Source organism: Phaseolus vulgaris, chromosome 8, assembly GCF_051622355.1.
Source record: "Phaseolus vulgaris cultivar YP4 chromosome 8, ASM5162235v1, whole genome shotgun sequence".
In the NCBI taxonomy this organism is placed as follows: domain Eukaryota; kingdom Viridiplantae; phylum Streptophyta; class Magnoliopsida; order Fabales; family Fabaceae; genus Phaseolus; species Phaseolus vulgaris.
This window is the reverse complement of record NC_143505.1, coordinates 9958018-9979429: the sequence shown is the minus strand read 5'-3', so window position 1 is coordinate 9979429 and position 21412 is coordinate 9958018. Positions and strand designations below refer to the sequence as shown.

Genomic DNA, 21412 nt, shown 5'->3' with positions numbered 1-21412 from the left:
TAATGATGTATGTTTGGATATCACATTTCTTTGTTCCGGTGGGATTAGTATATGAGGGATCTAATTTTAAGTTTATAAATTTTGGTTTATAAATTATTTTTTATTATTGATAAATAGTTTTTAAATTGATATTTAATTAACTACCAAGGTTTTTCTACCAAATTTAGAATCTAAATAATTGGTAATTAAAATCTTGGTAACTAATTAAATATCAATTTAAAAACTATTTATTAATAATAGAAACTAATTTAGAAACCAAATGTTTTTTTAGTCTCTAAAATAGTATCTAATTTAGTCAATATAACAATTACTTTTTTTTAAATTGATTTTTATTTAATAATTTCCTTATATATATATATATATATATTAATTTCTTTATCAAATAGTAATCTCATATTCTTATCTACATATTATATACTGATAATATTTATTGTGCTACCGGATGGCCGAAAAGCCGACTAGTCGACAAGGGTTACAGTCAAACATGTAATTAGACGAGAATAAACCAGATTAAGCGCAAAGCATGGTTAAGGTGCAATTGGACCTTCAACTAGACTCAAAAGCAGACCCATAACAGCCAAAGTTCATCCATAACAGTATAAATAGAAGGAGAGACACAACACTCGAGGTAACTGTTCACTCCCTACTCTCCTGATACTTAATTCTTGAACTGACTTGATCGTCGGAGTGTATTCGCAGGCACACCCTCCATCGTGTTCAGATCAGAGGAGATCCTACCGAAAAAAGCCTAACTGAGAGACCGAAAAGACAAGGAGATTGCAACTAGAAAAAATATTCTAGCTTTTTAGGAACATTTATTATTTATAAATAATAATTGTCCCTTATTATTTAAGATGTTAAATATGTCACTTCAAAGCAACTTTTAACTTTAAATTAAACACTCCTGATAGGGGTTAATTTTGTTTTAAAAAAAATTGTTTTATCCTTGTTTTTGACCGTAGCAATGTGCAATGTGAAAAGGGTCGCTATGCTTAAAAGATGTGCAGTGGTAGTTTACTTGAAGACACACATCTTGTCCACTAGGAAGATATGGCTAAGGTTCTAAGGTCCTTTTGGTAACGTTTCTGTTACTCAAAAGACTGTCACATGTCACAACACTTGCTCTATAAATAGTCCAAAACAATTTGTGTCTGTCCCAAACAGGGACTCTTCCCCCCTCCCACAACTAAACAAGATATTGTTAGAGTCATGTTTCACCAACATAATAATAAAGCAAATGTTGCCAACCACACAGATTTATTTACCACCCTTCATCTGTGGGACCCAAATCCAATGCTTCTTCCAAGCCCTAGCTCACCTACTTCATTTCACACCTTTTCTCACTTGGATTTGTTATCAAGTCCAATCACTAGCTAACCCTAGCTCATTTATGCAATCACTATTCCCTAGACATTTGCATTGCCTTTGTGGAAAATGGAAGTAGCAAACATCTATAGAAAATCATAAGATTATGCTTATTTTTCTTAAATAGAGAAGAGAGAAAGGACATAATGGAAAGATTTGTTGAGTATGAAGGATTAAGTAAACTGTGATAAGAAGACATCATGTTTTAAGTGAGTTTAATTATTGTGTCTCATTTATAATTTCTATTTAAAATATTTTGTAATAAAATTGTAACAAACAAAATAAAAACTTAATTAGTTTTCCATGGACGTAGGTTGCAGGTTGCAGATTTAAAATATCTTTGTGTTTTAAATTCTGTGTTATTTATTTTTTACATGCGTAGTTGATTCGTGATTGTGTGTTGTTTTCGCATACGTTTTTACTATCAAAATTATATATCAAATGATAAAATGTACCTCGTTATTCTCATTCAATGTTACAATGTTACCTTAAAAATGTAACACAGAAGTTAATTTAATGATGCTCAATATATTTAGAATAAGATAAAAGAAAAGAACACTGTTACTACTTTTTAAAGATTGCATTCTTTTGAATGTACAATAAGAGGAGTTATTGCTCTAATTAACTAATGTAGAATTAATATCTGTTAATGTATAGTTGTTTTTTTTTGCATATAGGTTAGAGTATTTCATAATTTATAAAAAAAAATCCTGATTAAAAAAAGTAATTTTTAAATTACCCATTTATTATTTTTGGACTATATTTGGAAATTATAAAATTAAGAGAGATTTCTTCAAATTCACAAAATAATATTATTTTTCCAAAAATATTTAATTAATCAGAAATGTGTATTGAGAAAAATGTTTTCACAAATGTGTTACTCGCATTTTTTATATCATGGCAAACACATATTTACATTTCCTTTCATACTAAAATGAGAGAAATTGGATAATAACTTTTTTAAGAAAAAGAGACACTACTATCCATTGATCTAACATAATTTGTGCAAGTATTTTTGTTTTGAATAGCCAACTCACCCAAATCAGTGCATTTCAACAAGAAATGTTAGAGTGATTGATTTTTCACTTTCCTCCTTCATAATAATATTATACATTTTTGGTGCAGAGGTTTGACAAGTTGATCAACAAATGAGTGGACAAGTAAAGCTGGGGATTTTCATATGCACAAGTAAGCATAATTAGAGTTCTACCCACCCCTCTCACATCGTGAAAGCAGGAGCCACATGTGCTTCTGCTCAACCTTTCTCTATCTGTCTCTCACTACAAACACCTTCTCATTTTTCTTCTTGTTTCAATTCACCTTTCAACTTGGTTTATGTAAATCAACTATAACTGAGACAAAACTAATCTTGTTTACATGTTTGATTTTCAGATCTCTGTGCTCAAAAGAAATATTTGTTTATAAAATGTCAACCTTGTAAAGTATTAATATTTCAAAAATATTAGTTGCTGTTTCTTGATCAATATTCTAGATTAAAATAAAATTAAAAAAACTGATTTTTTGTTTGTATTATTTATCTGTCATCAATCACTTTTGCAGCAGAACAACTACTGATTCTGCAGCACTGTAATGTCAACCACAAGGATGGAGCTACTAAACCACTTACAACAACCTACTATACAGATTCTTCAGGTTTGGCCGTGTGATCCAACAGATACAGGGTTTCAATCAATTTGAAATAAAGAGCAATTTTAGATGTTGTCACTTTGTCCAAATCAACCATGCATGGGGTCCCTTTGTGATTGTAAAAGGGTTTCAAGAAAATTTATTTTGTAACATAAAAACATTGCTTTTTGGGTAAGATGCCCCCAACAAAGAACCAGCAAAGAAAATTGTAAAAGGATTGGCTTTGTTTGTATTGTGAATTGTGAAAGCCATTAACTACCAATGACCCCAAACATATAAGAGTAGTTTTTTACATGTAAAGTAAAATTTCTACATATGATCAATATTTAGCATAGCTTTTTTGATAGACAAGGTAACATTTTTTTTATGAAAACAAAACTTGAATACAAGGTATTGTGGTTGAAGTAAAGTTTGGCTTAACATTTTGTTTTCTTGAAAAGAAGAGCTAAGTGCTTTTCTTTTCTTTTCTTTTCTCCTTTGAAAGCAACATGCAAATGAAATGAAGGGAAAGAAAACAAATAACATGCATTGTTATTCTCTTTTAAGAAACAGTGTATAACCTAAGGATGAAAAGCACAAACCGTACATAATAAAGCCAGGCAACTAATGGTCTATTTGGTCCTTGAATTTAGACACCCTGCAACTGTAAAACATTTGCTTCGATTTCAGAGGAAGGACCCCCCCCCCAACAATTCCTTGCTTCTCTCTTTGATCATCAATGGCCATGCTGTAATCAAAGACAAATAGATAGCCTAATCTCTGTCACATGCTAATTGGTTAGTGTTGTTGCCCTCTTTCTGAGGTGGGTCATAATGTCTGCAGATTTACTTTCTCCAACTTTATATATAATACTCCAACAAATTAATTTAGTTTACACCTTTAACCATTAAGTTAAACATTCCCACAAATTAAAGTATAAGACATGACATACAAAATATCAGATAATTTTTTATAAATATTATAGCCACTCACACAAATTCATGTTTGGTTTAGTTAGTATGTATAAACAATATCAAAAGCTCCCTCACACAATTTTAAAGTTATAGCAATGAGTTTGAATCAGAAGCAAGTATTACTTTTGTTTTTTTTATAAAAAATAAGTTCAAAGCATATTTTACTTATTCATTTCAAGCTGATAAAAAAAGTTAGATTTCAGCTTAAAATTAGTTAATATTAAGTGAAGTTGTTTAATTGATATATCAGTAGCACTTTAAGATTTGATGAAGGTGGAGTGACACTTTCCAACAAGTCTAAAAGTTTATTGATAATAATCTTTTGGACAATTATACTTTCACAAATCAACTAATTACTTGATACCTACATTTATTTTTTCTCTTTTTCTCACTATTACAAAAGTTTATTAAATGCATTATCACAGAATTGAATGCTTAGAAATGATAGAAGGCAGAGAGTAAGCATAAGAAGCAGCACAAGCAAAAGAGCACAAAGAGAAAAGAAAAAGAAAATGAGGTGATGATGGTGGCTCTTAACCCGGTCCCTACCTAAACCTGCCGTATCCTGCGCCAAAGATGGCTGATTCACATCACGACATCTCTTCCATCTCCCCATTCAAAATCATTCATCCAATCTCTCTCACTCACTCCCCCACAACTAACATTGCTGTCACTAACATTACTATAATAATATCACTATAACAACATGAAGGGACTTGTTCCTTAATTTTAATATTATTTTAACTGTGAAATGAATCATGTTGGATGAGTATCTCAAATTGTGTGCACTAGTTCCTCTCAGAATAAAACATTCGTGTAAAAAAGAAAACCTCACTCACTCACTCACACCCTCATGCTATATAAACATGTGAAAAGCATCCCTACCAAATTCAAAGCTGCTTGCACCTTTTCTTACCCTCTTTCAGTACTTTCTCAAAGCCATCATCAATATGGAGTGCATCAGCCCTACCTCTTGTGAAGGGTCATCATCCAAGAACAAGATCAGCAAGGAGAAAAAGGGTGTGAAGAAAGGCAACAAGGGAGGGGTGAAGCTTTCCACTGATCCACAAAGCGTGGCAGCCAGAGAAAGAAGGCACAGAATCAGTGACAGGTTTAAGATCCTTCAGAGCATGGTCCCGGGTGGGAGCAAGATGGACACAGTGTCCATGTTGGAGGGAGCCATTCACTACGTCAAGTTCCTCAAATCCCAGATTTGGCTCCACCAAGCATTGATAAACTTTCTAGATATTGATCATCATGAAGCTCCCGTGCACCTCCCTGCAGAGTATAATCTCCCTCATGAACATTCCATTTCTCTTCAGCAAAACCCTTCTTCAGTTTCGGTGCATTCTCAGCTGAGTCTACCACAGCCACCACTAGCACAGTGCTGCTTCCAAGGTGAAGAAGATTGTAACACCTTTGATGCCACTATGAAATATTGGCCAGCTTAGTATCTTGTCTTGTTTACATATATGATATATATTCAGTTTCTTTTATGTAGTAATATATATATTGTAAACTTGTAATGGTTAACCTGCTACATCTTTTGTGAGTAGTTCTTGCATGCTAGTGTCTCCCTCAGTCAACACAAGTACCCATTGTTAGGTTATATTTGGACAAATTTTTATGAAGGAAATATAAAGAAAATAAAAGAACTTTTTGAGAAGTTGAATCAACTTGTGTCGTAAATGAGAAAATCTATATAAATCAGTTTAAATATAAATTGATTTTAAACTCTTTTTTTATCTCTGTAAGTGTATGTGGTAAGCTTTTGAAAAAGAAAACATGAATTAGAGGAACTGTAGAAGGCCAAGAGTTCGAAAACAGCTAGCCAGGGCCACTTTATTTGTCGCCATTGGTCACTAATCTTGGACTATTATTATGGCCATACATGTCACATACATATTTCTTTTAAAAATAACAGATTGTTAAAGTAAAATTAGGACTTCTAAAATACACTTAAAACTCACTCAATTCTAAATCCTCTAATTAAAAGGTTTATGAATGATCATAATAAGATATTTTTCCTGCATATTCCTTTTTATTATTATTGAAAAACCACCTTCATTTGTCATTCAATCATCAGACACCCATGTCATGTCTGGTTCCATCTACCATATTCTTCAACACTATATCAAGCTTCACCTCAACATAGATTTTGAGAGTTCCTCCATCAATATGACATCAACAATATGGAAAACTTCCTGTAAAAAACTGGTAAGTGAAAATCATTTTCTTTTAGTTTAATAAATTTGAAACCAGAATATATTTTTTAAATATTTTTTGTTTGTTTTAAGTAATATATTTAAGTAATGTTTTTTTTTAATTTTTTTTTTACAAATTTTAAATTAGAATATGATATTTTTAAAGGATAGTTTAAAAAATAAATTTTTATAAGCTTATTTTATTTCCAGTACAAGTTTTTATAAAATAATTAATTTTAACCAAAGTGTGTCTCATATTTAAATTATAACTTTTTTTTTATCTCAAATCAATTTTAATCTTTAAAAACATGTAAACATGTGCCTTTTAAATTTCATCTTTACTAATGTTTTTTTAAAATAATTATTAATAAGGAGTGACAATCATTAAAAAAAATAAATTTAATAAAGGTTATTTAGCGGAGGTTAATATAACTCTCGGAATTGATTAAGATTTAATTAATGGAGTTTTTTTTTTTTAAATCTCAACAAAATAACGGAGATTTTTTAACCTTAGTTAAATTTCAACGGTTCTTTCTAAAATTTCAGCAAAATAACAGAGGTTTTTCTAACATTCGTTAATTTCCAAAAGTTTATTCTAAAACCTCAGTAAAATAACAGATGTTTTTCTAACATTCGTTAATTTACAAATGTTTATTTTAAAATCTCAGCAAAATAATAGAGGTTTTTTTAACCTTCGTTAATTTCTAAAGGTTTATTTTAAAACCTCTCCAAAATAGTGGAGGTTTTTTCAACATTCGTTAAGTTCCAAAAATTTATTCTAAAACCTCGTCAAAATAATGAAGATTTTTTTAATTTTCATTAAGTTTGAAAGGTTTATTGTAAAACATCAATAAAATATTTTAAATTTTCTCAAATCTCAATAAATAAATATAATTAAAGTTTTTTATAAACAAATAATTAAAAATATAATTTTAATATATTTGATAACTAAATTCTTTAAATTTTTTGGAAGTGTAAGTTTAAAAATATTTAAATTTTTAAAATATTCTTAATCTTAAATATTTATTGAATTAAAATTAATTAATTTTTTATTTATTTTATAAAAATATTTTCATTATAAATTCATTATAAGAAAAACTATTTTTTTAACTTTTCTAAATATATATTTTGAAACTTCAGGAAAACACTCCACACTTTTTCAAATATAAGTGACTAAAAAACATAATTGTAAGTCTTTTAATGTTCTTTTTTTGTCTTGTTAGTTACTTTTCCGCTTTCTCTTCCACAAAACTTATTTCTGGTTTTCCTCCTCCACCACATAGCTACTTCTCATCCTCCACCACAAAGTTGCTTCTGCTGCTTCGCCACTGAGCTTCTTCTACTGCTCCGCCATGGACCTGCTTTTGCTACTCCACCATGGAATCGCTTTTTTACAAAGGTAATTGGTTTCTTCTTCCTGTTCCTCTTCTCAGGACATATTTTTATTATTCAGTGAGAGAAACACACACGCCGACGTTCTCTCTCACACACTCCAATATACGCTCCACCACCATCGTTCTCTTCGATGAACACAACATCACCATCATCACCATTGATTTTTCTCTTTTTTCATTATCCTTTCTTCGTTTTCATTGTCGATTTCTACTGTGGGCATTGAATTTTCTGAGATGCTCGTGTCGTGTTCGAATTTGAACAATTGCTATTGCTATTGACCATGTACAGGTTTTTGTTTTCTGTACCTATTTTTTTCAAATCCAGATTATTAATAATATATTGTCTTATCTCCTAATTATGAGAGCTCATTTTCTCATATTCCGGAGACATTGATAGAATCTTCTGTTGAAATTGTAGAGATTTTTAGGTATGGAAGGAGGAAAGGAAAACATGCTAGTGAATAATTGGAAATTGATATGTTTTGATGTATCCTAAATATATAACATCCGCCTTCATGTATTAACGAGAAATATTTCATTTTAAAACTGCGAAGAGTTGTTTGGTTCTAGTCACAATTTTAAAATTGCAGTGGTCGTAGTTGGGCTGGCAGCTTACTGCAAGGAAGAACGTGTCTGGTTGAAAGATAAGTTTTGTGAGTGGATACCTTTATGCGAACAATCTTTTCTCAGATTTTTCACTGTGGGGCTAAAAGTATAACAATGATAATATCATGTTGATACATTGCATAGACAACACCTAATTTTTTTATTAACATTTATATAAATTAGAAACTGGTGTGTTTGTTTGATCAACTTATTTAGCCACATGGTTAGATTTAAATTGTTGTTGTTGCTTTCATGTTATGGCTGTTAATTCCGTTGTTTTAGTGTCATATAGTTCCTTGTTGAATAAGTGCTTTAGTGAGGTAGCATCATGTTCATTGTGTTTTTTTTTTCTCATCTATTTGAAATTCATGATTGTCCTATTTAGCTTCTGTTATAGCACAAACTAATTATGATTTTGAATTTACTTTGAATCTTTTTGACAACAAATTTATTAGGAAGAAGTTGTCAAAGAATTTAGTATACCCATCCACTATCAACGTTTTTGGTTGTGGGCAAAGTGCCAAAACAACACATACAGGCCAAATAGAGCACTGGATAACAAAGTGACACATAGTTACTTAAAAAAATAACAAACAATACAAACCTTCAAAACTACGGAATTGAATATAAAAAAGGATAAATGTGAAAACTAAAAAATTTAAAAAAAAGTCAGAAAAAAAGAGCTTTATAATAAATAAATAATGAATCAATTTAAAAAAATATATATAATTTCATTAAAACATTTATTTTTAATCTATTTCACTACTAAAATATTATTATCTAAAAATCAATCTTAGAAACCAAAAAAATAATTAGTTACTATATTGAATAAATTAGATACTAATTTATAGACTAAGAAAAATTATTGGTATTTAAAGTAGTTTCTAAATTGGTATCCAATTAGCTATCAAAGTTTTATTTATCAATTTTAGAACCTAAAGTACTTTGTAGCTAATTAGATACTAATGTATAAATTAATTTATAAATTTTATTAATAATAACTAATTATTTTTTATCTCTTAAAATTAATTTTATTTAATAATTTTTTTTTGTAATGTTTTAAGTCTTCAAATCTAAATTTTTATATAAAAGAAATTGTTGGTCATGAAAACTTATATAAGAATACATTTAAAGTTTAGAAAGATAAAACTAATGAATTTAGTTAAGGACGTATTTAAAATTTTATAGGGAGATGAAATACATTTTAGCATAGTATAAAATATTAATATGATTTATTCAATTTTTAGGTATACACTATTAAAAAAAATTATTAAATAAAAGTTAATTTTGTAGATACAAAATAATTAGTTAGTATTGTCTCAAATAGATACTATTATAAAAATTACATAATTTATTAATATTTAAAGTAATTTCTATTATTAATAAATATTTTTTAAATTAATATTTAATTAATATTTAATTTTTTTATTAATAATTAACTATTAAAAATAATTGATTTGTTAAAGTTTTAGTAATTAATTAGACATTAATTTAAAACTTATATTTAATAATAAAAATTATTTTAAATATCAATAATTTTTATAGTTTTTAAAATAATATCTAATTTAATCAATACAATAATTATTTATTTATTTATTTTAAATTAATTTTTATTTTTTAGTGTACCAACCAATTACTATTCATATTATGATTTATTAAGTTTATATTAAATCTAATTAAATTAAAAGTTATGAGGAAATTAGGTGTGGATTATTGCTTATTGGGTTCAATTCAACTAAAATCGAAGCTTATGAAGTATAGTTTATCAAATTAATTGAATCGATTTGAATGGCACATTAGACATATATTACGTATCAATGCTTTAACATATTCAATTAAACCCAAAAAAATTAAATAGATTAAGTATAAATATTAATTGAGATAAGAGAGTTTTCCCCCTTTCTCTTATTTTATTGTTACTTTCTCTAAATAAAATATATAAAACTAAAAATAATAAATACAACATGGAATATTTTTCTTTAATTAATTGATCACATCATGAAACTTTTACCTTTTCCTTTTGTTTGATTCCTTCAACACACTTTTACGAAAATGACATTCAATTAATAAAAATATAAAACATGTATAATTTTCAAATTCAGATTATAAGATTTGCGTAAGCCCAAAAATTAACTAATAAATGTTTAATCTAAAGTATGATACATCTTCTATTATAAACTAGAAGTCATCACTTTGATTTATTTGTCACATTACTAATTAATTTGAAAGCCAATTGACGGAAAGATAAACAAATTGCATAATTTCAAAATTAGTATAAGAAAAATTATGAAATTTAAAATTAAGTAATAAAATTTGAAAAATATAAAAATTATTAATAAAGTATATTATTAAGTCTAATATATTTATCTTTCATTACAAAAATTGGTGAAGTTTGTATTACTCTAAAAAATAAATAAATTTATGTAAACCTATAAATAGTGTAGTTATTATCTGTAAGAAAGTGGGGTTAGAGATCGGAGAAAGGCAGAGGAAAGTGGTGACAGTAGATGGAGATGGAGTGGGAGATGAGGCCGGGCGGCATGTTCGTGCAGAGACGCGCCGCCACCGAGGATAACGGCGCCAACCACCACAACAACAACGTGATGATGATTACTGTAGCACACGCTTCTTCCCACCACCACCTCTTCTTACCAACCAACTCCACTTTCTGTTAGCATCTTCTCTCTCTCTTTTTATCAAACACTTCTCAGTCATTGGATTTTGAACATTGCACAGTTTCGTGAAGTCTCCTTGGCTTTTGCCACAAGGTCAACACCCGTGGCTTATGTATATATGTTAGGAAGTGATTGATTGGCCGATGAGAGTAGATATTTAATTCATGCAAAACAAAAAAGGGTGACCGAGGCCTTTTCTATGAAATTATCATGTTCTATGTTTTAGAATAGGTAATTTTATGAAATCCAAACCAGATAAACTATGGAAGGAGGCGAATTCGCGAGATGAGGTTATAGAGTTATAGTTTTTTGAGAATATGCATGGGCTGACTGAATTTACCCTTGTTTTTGTTTAATTCTTTTATAGTTTTTAAATTGTGTTTGTTTGCGAGTTAGTAACTGATTATCCTTGCCATTAGATCAGAATGCTGCTCACGTGATTACAATTGCTGTTGCTTTGAATAAAAAAACCTTGATGCTGTTACTGGATTGTGGTTGGTTGGCAACTGTGTTTTAGAAACATGAATTATTTATTTGTTATTCATGTGGGTTCTTATCACTATAGACACAGTTGATATCCAGAGTGACGACTCAGCATATACATACTCACACACACAGTGGCTATATTCTATTTTGTGAGAAAATAAGAGGACTATGTTAATAAACTGGAGAGTTCTGGGATCTGAAGCATATTATATAATTTCTTTTCGTGATATGTTCTTAACATAACTGATTAATGTTTTGCCCTGCATTATGCCATTGATTGTTCCTTCATCTGGAGTATTTTGTCTTAGAATATATGCCCTGGAATATGTGTATGATACACAGTTTAATTAAACACTTATTAATAAGCTTATTGAAATAAGTTAGAGTTTACGGGAAAGGTTATATTCTACATAGTCATTTCTGATATAAGTTTTCAATAGGCCAATATTCTGATATATGCCAATTTGAGATATTGTGCATAGTCATCAAACTGAAACAAGGAAATTTAATAGGCTCAAATAAATCTGCATAAGTTTTCAATAAGCTTATATCCTGCTGTAATTGGTATGTGTTTTTCTCTTAACTAAGTCTTCGATGGCAGGGGATGTTAAGAAACTGCTTGCCAACAAAACTGGTTTACTGCCCGAAGAGCAGCAACTCTTCTTCGGTGGAAAAGAAAAGGACAATGAAGAGAATTTGTACATAGAAGGTGTGATGGACAATTCAAAACTTTTGCTTTTGGAAAATGCTGCTGGTGAAGAGTGGAAACTGGAGGAAATTAGAAAACACAAGGACATGTTAAAGGCTTTTGAAGCTGTTGCTGAAGTCAAAGCGGAGGTGGACGAGCTTGCTGAGAGGGTGAGCTTGTGTTTCCCGTATTATTATTTGTTATCGAGAAATAATAACAGGACCTGAGAATGAGGTATGCATATTTGATTTGCAGGTATTTGTCTTGGAAGTGGCTGCGGATGGAGGGACCAGGGTTTCTGACAAAGAGTTTTTAATGTGCACGGAGTTGCTAATGAGGCAATTGCTGAAACTGGATGGTATTCAGGCTGAAGGTGAAGCAAAGCTGCAGAGAAAAGCCGAGGTAGAGTATCTATGGTCTTGTAGAAAATTTAACTTTGTATTAATTATTGAGTTTATTTCCATATTCACAAATCAAGTATATTGGTAAGTCATTTTCAATATGTTGGTTTGCAGCCTGATATATTTTAACATTTATATTTAAATAAGTTGTTATTGGCGCAATATAGCTCAATATTTTGTGCCAGCATGTAGATCGAAAAGCTTTGTTTTCTTACCCTATCCATGTATGTGAGACTTTTGTTTACTTCCATTTCTAAGATGACTTTTGACACATTTTATCTCGTCTCTGAAATTTCTTAGCAAGCACTTTCTAAAATCAAAAGCCTCACTAAAAACTTGTGCTGGTTTGATATAGTCTTAGTTTCTGTTGTAGTCCGGGAAATATATTATGAAAATTCCGATGGTTGTTGTTGGTCAAGTCACAAGATTTTTCTGGAGAAAAGCATTTGATGTGGATTGGGGGAGGAAAATGACATTTAGTGATGTCAAACGATGGTTTTAGGAATCAGTGTAATTGCATTCCCGCATGCACCATTTTAGTTCAAGTTTTATAGCCAATTTTTGATGTTGGTAAAAATAGTGGTTTATTTTAGTTCAACATTCTCCGCTTTACTCGTCAAGCTTATTATCTGTATAGGGTACTTGCCTAATTACCATGGAAAAAGTTTAGTTCTATGCCAAATCCTTTGTGAATTCTTCCCATATCATAATAATTTATTGATTTGTGTCCATGTTATGTGTGTAGATCACCTAACCATGTCATCTACTCTTACACTTCTCATCGTTGTTTTTGTAAACTAGATCCAATCACATCATCAATGTAACTGAAATAATGAATTATGTATAATTGGCGGTTTGATGCATGTCGTGGAGTTGAAACTTCATTAAATTTTTGTCACTTGAGTATATTTATCAAATACTCTGCAAACTATCCCTCTACCCCCCTTCTTAGCATGGAGTGAAAAAAATGTATTGTTTTGTGCATAATGCATGGTGGTGAGTGATGTATTTCCAATTTTTATAATCATCCATAATTTCATTTTCTTTTGAAGACCTGAAGATCAATTCTTTCACCTGTCAACAGGTGCGTCGTGTGCAGAACTTTGTAGATACTTTAGATGCTCTGAAGGCAAAAAACTCCAACCCTTTACCCACCACTGGTAAAACTGTCTCTGTAGGAACCCAGTGGGACCTTTGACTCTGGAATTGGGAGCTTGAATTATCCAACTTCAATGCCAACATCTACAAATTTAACTCAAGATTGGGAACGGCATGATTAGTTCGGATTTTTCTATGTAACATTAAACTATAAACCATTTACAACAACATATTTTTGGACCTTGACTCTTCAACCAAAGTTGAATTTTTTGTGGTTTGCTGAAGACAAAATATCTATAAACCAATTGACTGCCTTTAGGGGCCATACTTGAAAGCTAGAATTTGGAACAAAAAAAGAAAATCTGGTTACATGAATCTGTTCATGAAATTTTGTTAGTGCGTCTATTGTCTGTTCTGATATGCACTGGGATTGTCGATAGCAAGTACACTGCAGCCATTGTTTGACAAAAAGTTTGAAAGATAATTTACCATAAAAAAAATTGTCAGCATAAAAAAAAAGTTTATATATATATATATATATATATATATATATAAATACATAATTTACAATAACGATCCTAGAAATATTCGTACTTTAAAAAAAATCTAATATTTTAAAACAAATAACAAAAAAACAGTAGGAAACCATCATTCTAACATGTAATAATATCATTTGTTTCCGTATCAAATATAATCATAAAAAAACAAATTACAAAACCATGAGTTTAATATTCTCAAACTAGACATAATGCCAATAAATGTATTAGAATATTGAGTTTGGTGAGTTCAAACTTAAGAGTATTTGAAAAGGAACTAATTTTGTAGTCTCTCATGTAATTATAGGAATAAAACATCCTTCTAGACTAAAGAGAATGATCTAGCACCATAACGTGACCATTGGAGGAGATGATTTACATCTTATTTAAAGTATTGAAGGAGGTTTCACTCTTCGAAATTAAAATTTGGTTTTTTCCACGTGTTATTGTGATCCATGGTTTTGATTGCTTATGGGTCTTAAAATTTGTAAGATAATTCATGCATCTAAAACAATCCAAAACAATAAAGTCAATGACTTTAGGAATTCATACATGAGTAGTTCTTGCTTCTAACTAAGAAATTAAAGAAAACTACATGCAAATTTAAAGTATACAATAAGATTATGAGGTTTAAACTATGTTATAAATAAATAAAAAATGGTACATAACAAATCACCTAAAGGAATATCAAATTTGAAATTTTGAAATTTTCTTTTATGGTTGCATGGTAACTCTATATTTCTTGGTTATATTTCGAGCATAAAGTGATAACATATTTGATTTCGATCATAACAAACTTTTTTCACTAAATTATGCATTTGGTCGTATCTTTAGCACATAAAATGTAATATCCAAATGCAAATCAATGAGACAACTTCTCCTACTCAAATTGAGACCTTTAAATTTAAAAATGATAATTAATCATAAAAAATAATTGTGTATGATGAGCCCTATTTATATGCTGCTTATCTAGGGCAATGGGCCTTAATTCACTTCACCATGTTCAAACACTGCTCCCTAAAAAAAAGGAGGAAAGACTAATTTTCACCTATGAAGGGACAAGAGGAGAAATATAGAGTTTGAAGTTTCTAATAAGGTGAAATTACTCAACATTGCTACAAAAAAAATGAGAAAATCAAATTTCTAGTTACACAACTTACACATTCATCACCAAATTTGCCAACATTATCAAACATAGATTAACTTTATACATGTGTTAGAAAACACAACCAAATAACTACTTTCTTGGCTCATAAGTTTATAGTCACCCCTCTTGCACCATTGACATAAGGTGATACAGCAGAGTTGGAAGGGTGCAAGGAGCCATGCCTAGTTGGGTCATATCTTTCTCCATCACCCCACAGGGCATAGGCTTCCTCGCCGTGGACGGCGTCGTCGCCGATCTCCAGCTGCTCGTCCGGCATCCTCAATGGTATGAACAATCGTATGAAAAGAAGAATGATAGTGGTGGAGACCAAGTTCCATCCAATCACAAACATGGCTGCCACTAGTTGCTTCACGAGTTGCATGCCACCATCTCCACCATAGAATGCACCCCTTGAGTTGGAAACTGGCAATAGTAACCTACACAGAACTGGTTCTGCAAAGAGACCTGTGAGGAGACCACCCAAAAGCCCCGCCACGGCATGAGTGTGAAACACACCAAGGGTGTCATCCACCTGAACATAACACATTTCACAAAATTAGGCTAAGTTAAGTATATACAATGCTTTCATAATAGTATAACTATCCTCAACTAATAAAAAAACCATGGTAGATACATAATAATTACAAAATTCAATAGCACATAACAATTTCAAATCAGAAGGAATCTAAAAACACTCCCTAGTCTCTTATAATTTGGATCTAAGTTTAGCAGATGTGATTTCATGGAATTTAGGTTTAAATTTAATTTCATCCTATAACATCAAATTATAGAAAAATCGGTGTATAATTTAAGTTTTCTTTGTGCATTTCTCATTTGCCTAACCCTATTAGACTATGAATAATAATTATAGTTGATCACTTTAATAGATTTAAAGTAAAATTTGATAACATTTCAAAATTAGAATTAGAATTAGAATTTAATTTAATCTTATAAAATCAATTTACAAAATTAGAGTTGTTTGTTCTTCTTCTTTTTTCGGGTTAATCTCTATTGGATATGAATATCGAATTTTTTATAGTTGGATTTAAGTAAATATACAACTTAAAAAGAAAATAGAATTGATTTGTTGGCATTCTCATTACAAACATTTCGTGTGACTAGTCCATGTACATTCCAATGTGTTTGTTAATATATTTTTATTTTCATATAAATTTCAGGTCGGTTAATGAAATACGATAATACACATGAAGGGTCTTTTGAGAGGGATTTACCGAGAAGATTGAACAATAATGAGACTTGAGTCAAACTCATGTAAGATATTGACATCACCTCCAACCTAGAATTTTAAAGTATGAGTCCATTCACATTAGTACATTCCCCTTGTTCAAAAGCATTTCTAACCACGACTACTTCACTAGCGACCCTTACTAGCACCGTATTTGTTAGGAAGATTTTCAATACAGAGACCATATTGTACTCGTCTGAGTTGGTCATCGAGACAAACTACCAACTCTTATACCAATTTAGGTATTTCAATGGGAGATTTAACAACAATGAGATCTGAGCAAAATCCACACAAGAGATTGACAACACCTCCAACCCAAATCTTTAAGACAACGTGTTTGGAAATATATTGTTCAACTTTCTATTTTTATTTGATATGAAACTTAGACTCACTTGATTTCTAACTTAATAGGAGGTAACCTAAACGACTAAATATGCATGATTCACAAAATGTTTTTTCTAAAAAAAAAATAAGATTCAAATGTTATTATTAATGTGTAGTTGAGGTTTTGTTGATATAATAGTTATCTTTGAGGAGTAACTGACGAGCTTAAACTTTGCTTAGAAGAAAATGTCATCACGCCATTAAGGTAAACATAATGATTTAATCTATTAAAAAAGCAATGAAGAGAAAAATCATTTCACCACCTTTTATCTAGACGAAGAAAAATGTATTTGTAATTTTAATTAACCAAGAAAATTCAAGGTAGATGCGTAATTAAAAATGAGTTTCATCTTTACCTCATCTATATTTTAAAAAATAATAAAAGGCACTTTAGTGGGCAAAAAGAAATGGAAGTGGTTAGAATCAACATTGTTTTTTTTCAATATTAAATGAAACTTCCCAAACACGTGCACATGTGAAATGAAGTTAGACCCAAATTTTATTCTTAAATGATAAACATAAGGTTTGAAGAGAAACATGGAGAGAAGAATAAATATGGTAAATGATGTAACAAGAATAAAAAAAAGGAAAGAAAAAAACAGAGTGAAAGTGAAATAAAAGAAAACAATGAATAAATATTGAAGTATTTTGGTGGAAAAATGTGTGTTACGTGAGAAAATAAAGTCTTACCTTTTGCAACAAGGTTGACTTTTTATGCAAAATCATCATGGTGACCCATGGAATGCTCCCAGATGATATTCCCATCACTATAGCAGCCCACGATTGCACAAGCCCTGCAAGTTGTTGTCACAATAATTGTCAACAAAAACTGCATCTACACCTATGCTCATTATTAAAGAATTAATCATTTTCATTTTTTTAAAATATTTCTTTTAGCTTATATATATACACTACAAGTTTGAAATATTTTATACTAAAGTCAATTTAACATAATTGTTGAATTTGTGTTGAATGTCTATGTAAAGATGATGTACACCAGCAATATCAGTTGAACTCATTTGTGCATATAACCCAATCCTATCTTCCAAAAGCCAATTTAAACATAGTAAGTAGTAAATGTAGAAAATTCCACAATCTTATTTTTTTTTTAATTGTAATCTGGTGCATGATAACAGATAAACCCTTATGACATATAGAACTAATGAAGTGTGTAGGTTTTGTGTTTGCTGTAAGGAATATTGATCATACCTGCTCCTGGTGTGATGCATACAAGTCCAGTCATCATGCCCTGCACAGCTCCAATCACAGAAGGTTTCCCGAAGAAAATGACATCCAAAGTTGTCCATACAAGGAGACTTGTGGCTGCACAAATGTTTGTGTTCAGCACTGCAACTGAAGATGTAAGATTTGCAGCATATGGTGCTCCACCATTGAACCCTGACCACCCCATCCACAACAACCCTGCACCTGCAAGCATGAGCAGCACATTGTTTGGTGGAAACCTCTCCCTATCACTCTTCAACCTTGGTCCAACCTGCACAATTTATCAATTCTGTCACTATCAGAAACCAAGTTGCTAAACAAGATTGAATGAGCTTGGGGTTCCTCTGCTGCCCAAATTCATGGTCAAACATTAATTGGTTGATGAGTATGGTAATATGTTTGGAATTGTTGCTTTAGGAAAATAACATTTGCTTCTCAACAGTCTAACAAAATTGATAAAATACTGTTTCTTTAAAATAGTAATTATGAGAATGGTTATTTCTTCCAAAATGAAAACAAAAATAGAACTTGGGGTAACCCCATGATCACAATTGCAGCCACATGGATGGTAACTTCTTCTTTTTTTCAAGTTCAAAAGATATGAAAGATCATGGTGAAGTTGGGAGTTCATGGACTTTTTTTTCTGCAACTTTTTCACAATATGAAAGATGAGATTTTGTGACAAAAGAGTGATCAAGAATGCAATTTAAAAGATACCCTTCAGACTTTTGAAGCAAATTTTGATAGGGTTATGAAGAAAATGAAAGTAAGGTTTATTACCCAATAAGCAGCAGTTAAACCAGCGATTCCAGAGGAAAGGTGGATGACATAGCCACCAGAGTAATCTATGACACCCCATTGGTAGAGAAAGCCGCCACCCCAGAGACTGAAAGCCCCAACAGTATAAGAAAAGATTAGCCAAAGAGGCACAAAAGCCATCCATGCCTTGATGTTCATTCGACCAAGGACAGAGCCAGCCAACAAGATGAGAGTAATAGCAGCAAAAGTGAATTGGAAATAGACAAGTGAGGCCATGGGGTAAAAGGGTTCTTCAGCAGGGCTCTCAACAGTCCCATTATCAAAGCGATGGATGGTTTCAGGAACTATGGCTCGTTTTGTAAGAAACTTTTGGCCTAGTGCTGGGGCACCCTTACCCCAGAAGGGGAAAAGTTTCTCCCCAAAGGCCATCCGGTAACACACAAGCACCCAACATAGGAGAACTGCTGCAAAGGCATAGAGAGCCATGAAAGCTGAATTAACAGCCCATTTTTTCTTCACTATGCTGGCATAGAGAATCACAAGACCAGGCATGCTCTGTAGACCAACAAGAGTTGCTGCTGTTAACTGCCAAGCGTTGTCCCCTTTGTTCAGCCATTCGGGTGCTGCAGGAAGGTGTTCTTGGTAAGCCAAGGTAGTAGTCATGGTTGAAGATGCTTCAATTCTTGATCAAGTTCTTTCACCCTTCACTATTGCTATCTCTTTATATATATTATGTGTGTGTGAAAGAAGGGCATGGACAAAAATTTAGTCTTTCCAAATCTGACGAAGAAGCCTGAATCTCTGCATAGGTAAGTCTTCAGCTTTAGTATTTACTGTTTCACATGAAAAAGCAGACAAAAATTGAGTGACAACCTAGGAAGTAGTATATAATATGTTTGAAACAAATTAGTTTGTTTTTTTGTGGGATGTTAGTATGCATATATAGGTTGATGAGAGTAATTTGAAAAGTGGGATACTCGGTTTTATTGAATCTTTGAAAGGTTTGTGTAAAATCGTGTTGGCTTTTCATAAGTGGCTGCAGCAACTCACTATCTTTAGAAGGAAAAGTCAAAAGTTTCTTTGGCAAAACTAAGACTTTTAGTTGAAAATGATGGGTAAGGTATAGAATAGAAGAGGAGTGGGGAATGTTACAACCACGTGGTGTGAATGCGAGGAGAACTTTGATTGGTGAGTCAAACACACTAAAAGACAAAAAATGAAAACTGCAAAATTGAAACTTCCAATTTATAACTAATCTGCTTCTTACCTTTTGTATAATAAGACTAATAACTATACTATTATCTAATTACAAAATATGAGCTTTTAAAGATATTAGTTATTTAATATACTATTTTTCTATTTCTCTTTAACTCATCAATCATATTAATTATTTATTTTTAATTATTAGTCCTCGTTTTCTTGTCATTTCATGAGATCAATCATATCAATTCTTTATTCTTTTCTATATTTTTAACACCTCTTTACTGCTCAAATGTTTTTTTTTCCTATAATTATTACCTCGATTAATCATTTGTAATTAATCAATGAAAGAGGAAGAGAACAATTATATACGAAATTACTTACTTCTATTTTCATTTTTTATTTATAATATCATTTATGTTTTTAAAGTTTTAGACAGGAAACAGAAAAGGTAAAAGAAAATTCTGTTATTTTATAATTACTTTTTATTAAAAGTCTCTCTATAAAATATTTAAAATCAATGTAACAATTTTATAAATTAAAAAATAAATCTAAGATTCATTGTCGTCTTGCTGTTTGATAAATAAAGAGTCACCCTACTTCTTCTAGAAAGTTGTTTTATTTTTTTAATTTGAAATTTTTAATGACCTTTTCATGTTAATTATATATTAACTTTATTTTTTTCTTTTAATAGCTAAATTCTATTAGTTGTTTTGAAAAATAATATTAAATGGTTTTATATTTTTATAAATATGTGAATATCATTATGCTTGTTCCGTCTAGCCTTCCTATGTTTTTTTTTAAAAGACGAAAAATAAGAATAAGTAGGTGAAAGAATGTGAATGATTAATAATTAAGCAGAGAAAAAGAAATAAATATTACATTGAAAAATTAAAGTAACATTAAATTTTTAATTTTTTACATGATTTCTCAACATAATTATAAAAACAATCTTGGTGAACTCATATTTTAGTTCGATCGTATTTAATAATATAGGAGATATAATATTTATTGTCATAAAAAATATATAAAATCTTTAGAATAATGTCCTAACATTTATTCCTCAGCAAAATAGAAAACTTGTGATAGCAAATTCATAGTACTACAACTGTACCTCCATCCAAAGTCATTGGAGCAACTTCCAAGTATAAACGGTAACGTCTAATTGTCAATGTTAACGGCGAAAGTAAGCTAAATTGATGTTTTAATATGAAAAAAATATGTAATTTTTCGCATAAAATTTGGTCTTCTTCACAATTTCTACGTACAGTGAGACTTCCATGAAAACTTCTATAAATCTATTTAGAAAAAGTAACATTTGATGATTTAGAAGTGTCATAGGATAGTTTTTTTTAGCTTTTTTAAGTTTATAATTCTTCTCTTTCTTATCCATGATTTC

The 21412-nt window shown here is 30.6% G+C and overlaps 3 protein-coding genes across 3 annotated transcripts; 2 read left to right on the top strand and 1 right to left on the bottom strand.

The window, feature by feature from the left end:
* Nucleotides 1-4469: 4469 nt before the first annotated feature.
* LOC137825973 (transcription factor bHLH87) lies at nt 4470-5517 on the top strand. The gene has a single exon (XM_068631793.2). It carries the CDS (start codon nt 4916-4918, stop codon nt 5414-5416), a length of 501 nt encoding a protein of 166 aa, XP_068487894.1. The 5' UTR covers nt 4470-4915; the 3' UTR covers nt 5417-5517.
* A 5098-nt stretch (nt 5518-10615) lies between these two features.
* Nucleotides 10616-13905, top strand: LOC137824362 (BAG family molecular chaperone regulator 4). Its single transcript, XM_068629991.2, is given in 5 exon segments — nt 10616-10839; nt 11932-12188; nt 12274-12420; nt 13504-13610; nt 13612-13905. Coding segments are annotated over 5 exon segments (762 nt in total). The 5' UTR covers nt 10616-10676; the 3' UTR covers nt 13700-13905.
* Nucleotides 13906-15126: 1221 nt separating this feature from the next.
* Nucleotides 15127-19841, bottom strand: LOC137824316 (ammonium transporter 2). Its single transcript, XM_068629897.2, has 4 exons — nt 18835-19841; nt 18040-18325; nt 17521-17624; nt 15127-15732 (listed from the first exon to the last, which is right to left on the bottom strand). The coding sequence occupies exons 1-4, from the start codon at nt 19474-19476 to the stop codon at nt 15304-15306; spliced, it is 1461 nt and encodes a 486-aa protein (XP_068485998.1). The 5' UTR covers nt 19477-19841; the 3' UTR covers nt 15127-15303.
* Nucleotides 19842-21412: the final 1571 nt, after the last annotated feature.

What these genes read in the sequence shown, in the direction of transcription:
- LOC137825973 (XM_068631793.2), top strand. Translation starts at nt 4,916, where the DNA reads ATGGAGTGCATCAGCCCTACCTCTTGTGAAGGGTCATCATCCAAGAAC.
- LOC137824316 (XM_068629897.2), bottom strand. Translation starts at nt 19,476, where the DNA reads ATGACTACTACCTTGGCTTACCAAGAACACCTTCCTGCAGCACCCGAA. An exon ending in GTTTAACTGCTGCTTATTGG is followed by an intron (nt 18,326 to 18,834) that starts GTAATAAACCTT and finishes TAAATTGTGCAG; the next exon opens with GTTGGACCAAGGTTGAAGAG. An exon ending in ATGCATCACACCAGGAGCAG is followed by an intron (nt 17,625 to 18,039) that starts GTATGATCAATA and finishes AACAACTTGCAG; the next exon opens with GGCTTGTGCAATCGTGGGCT.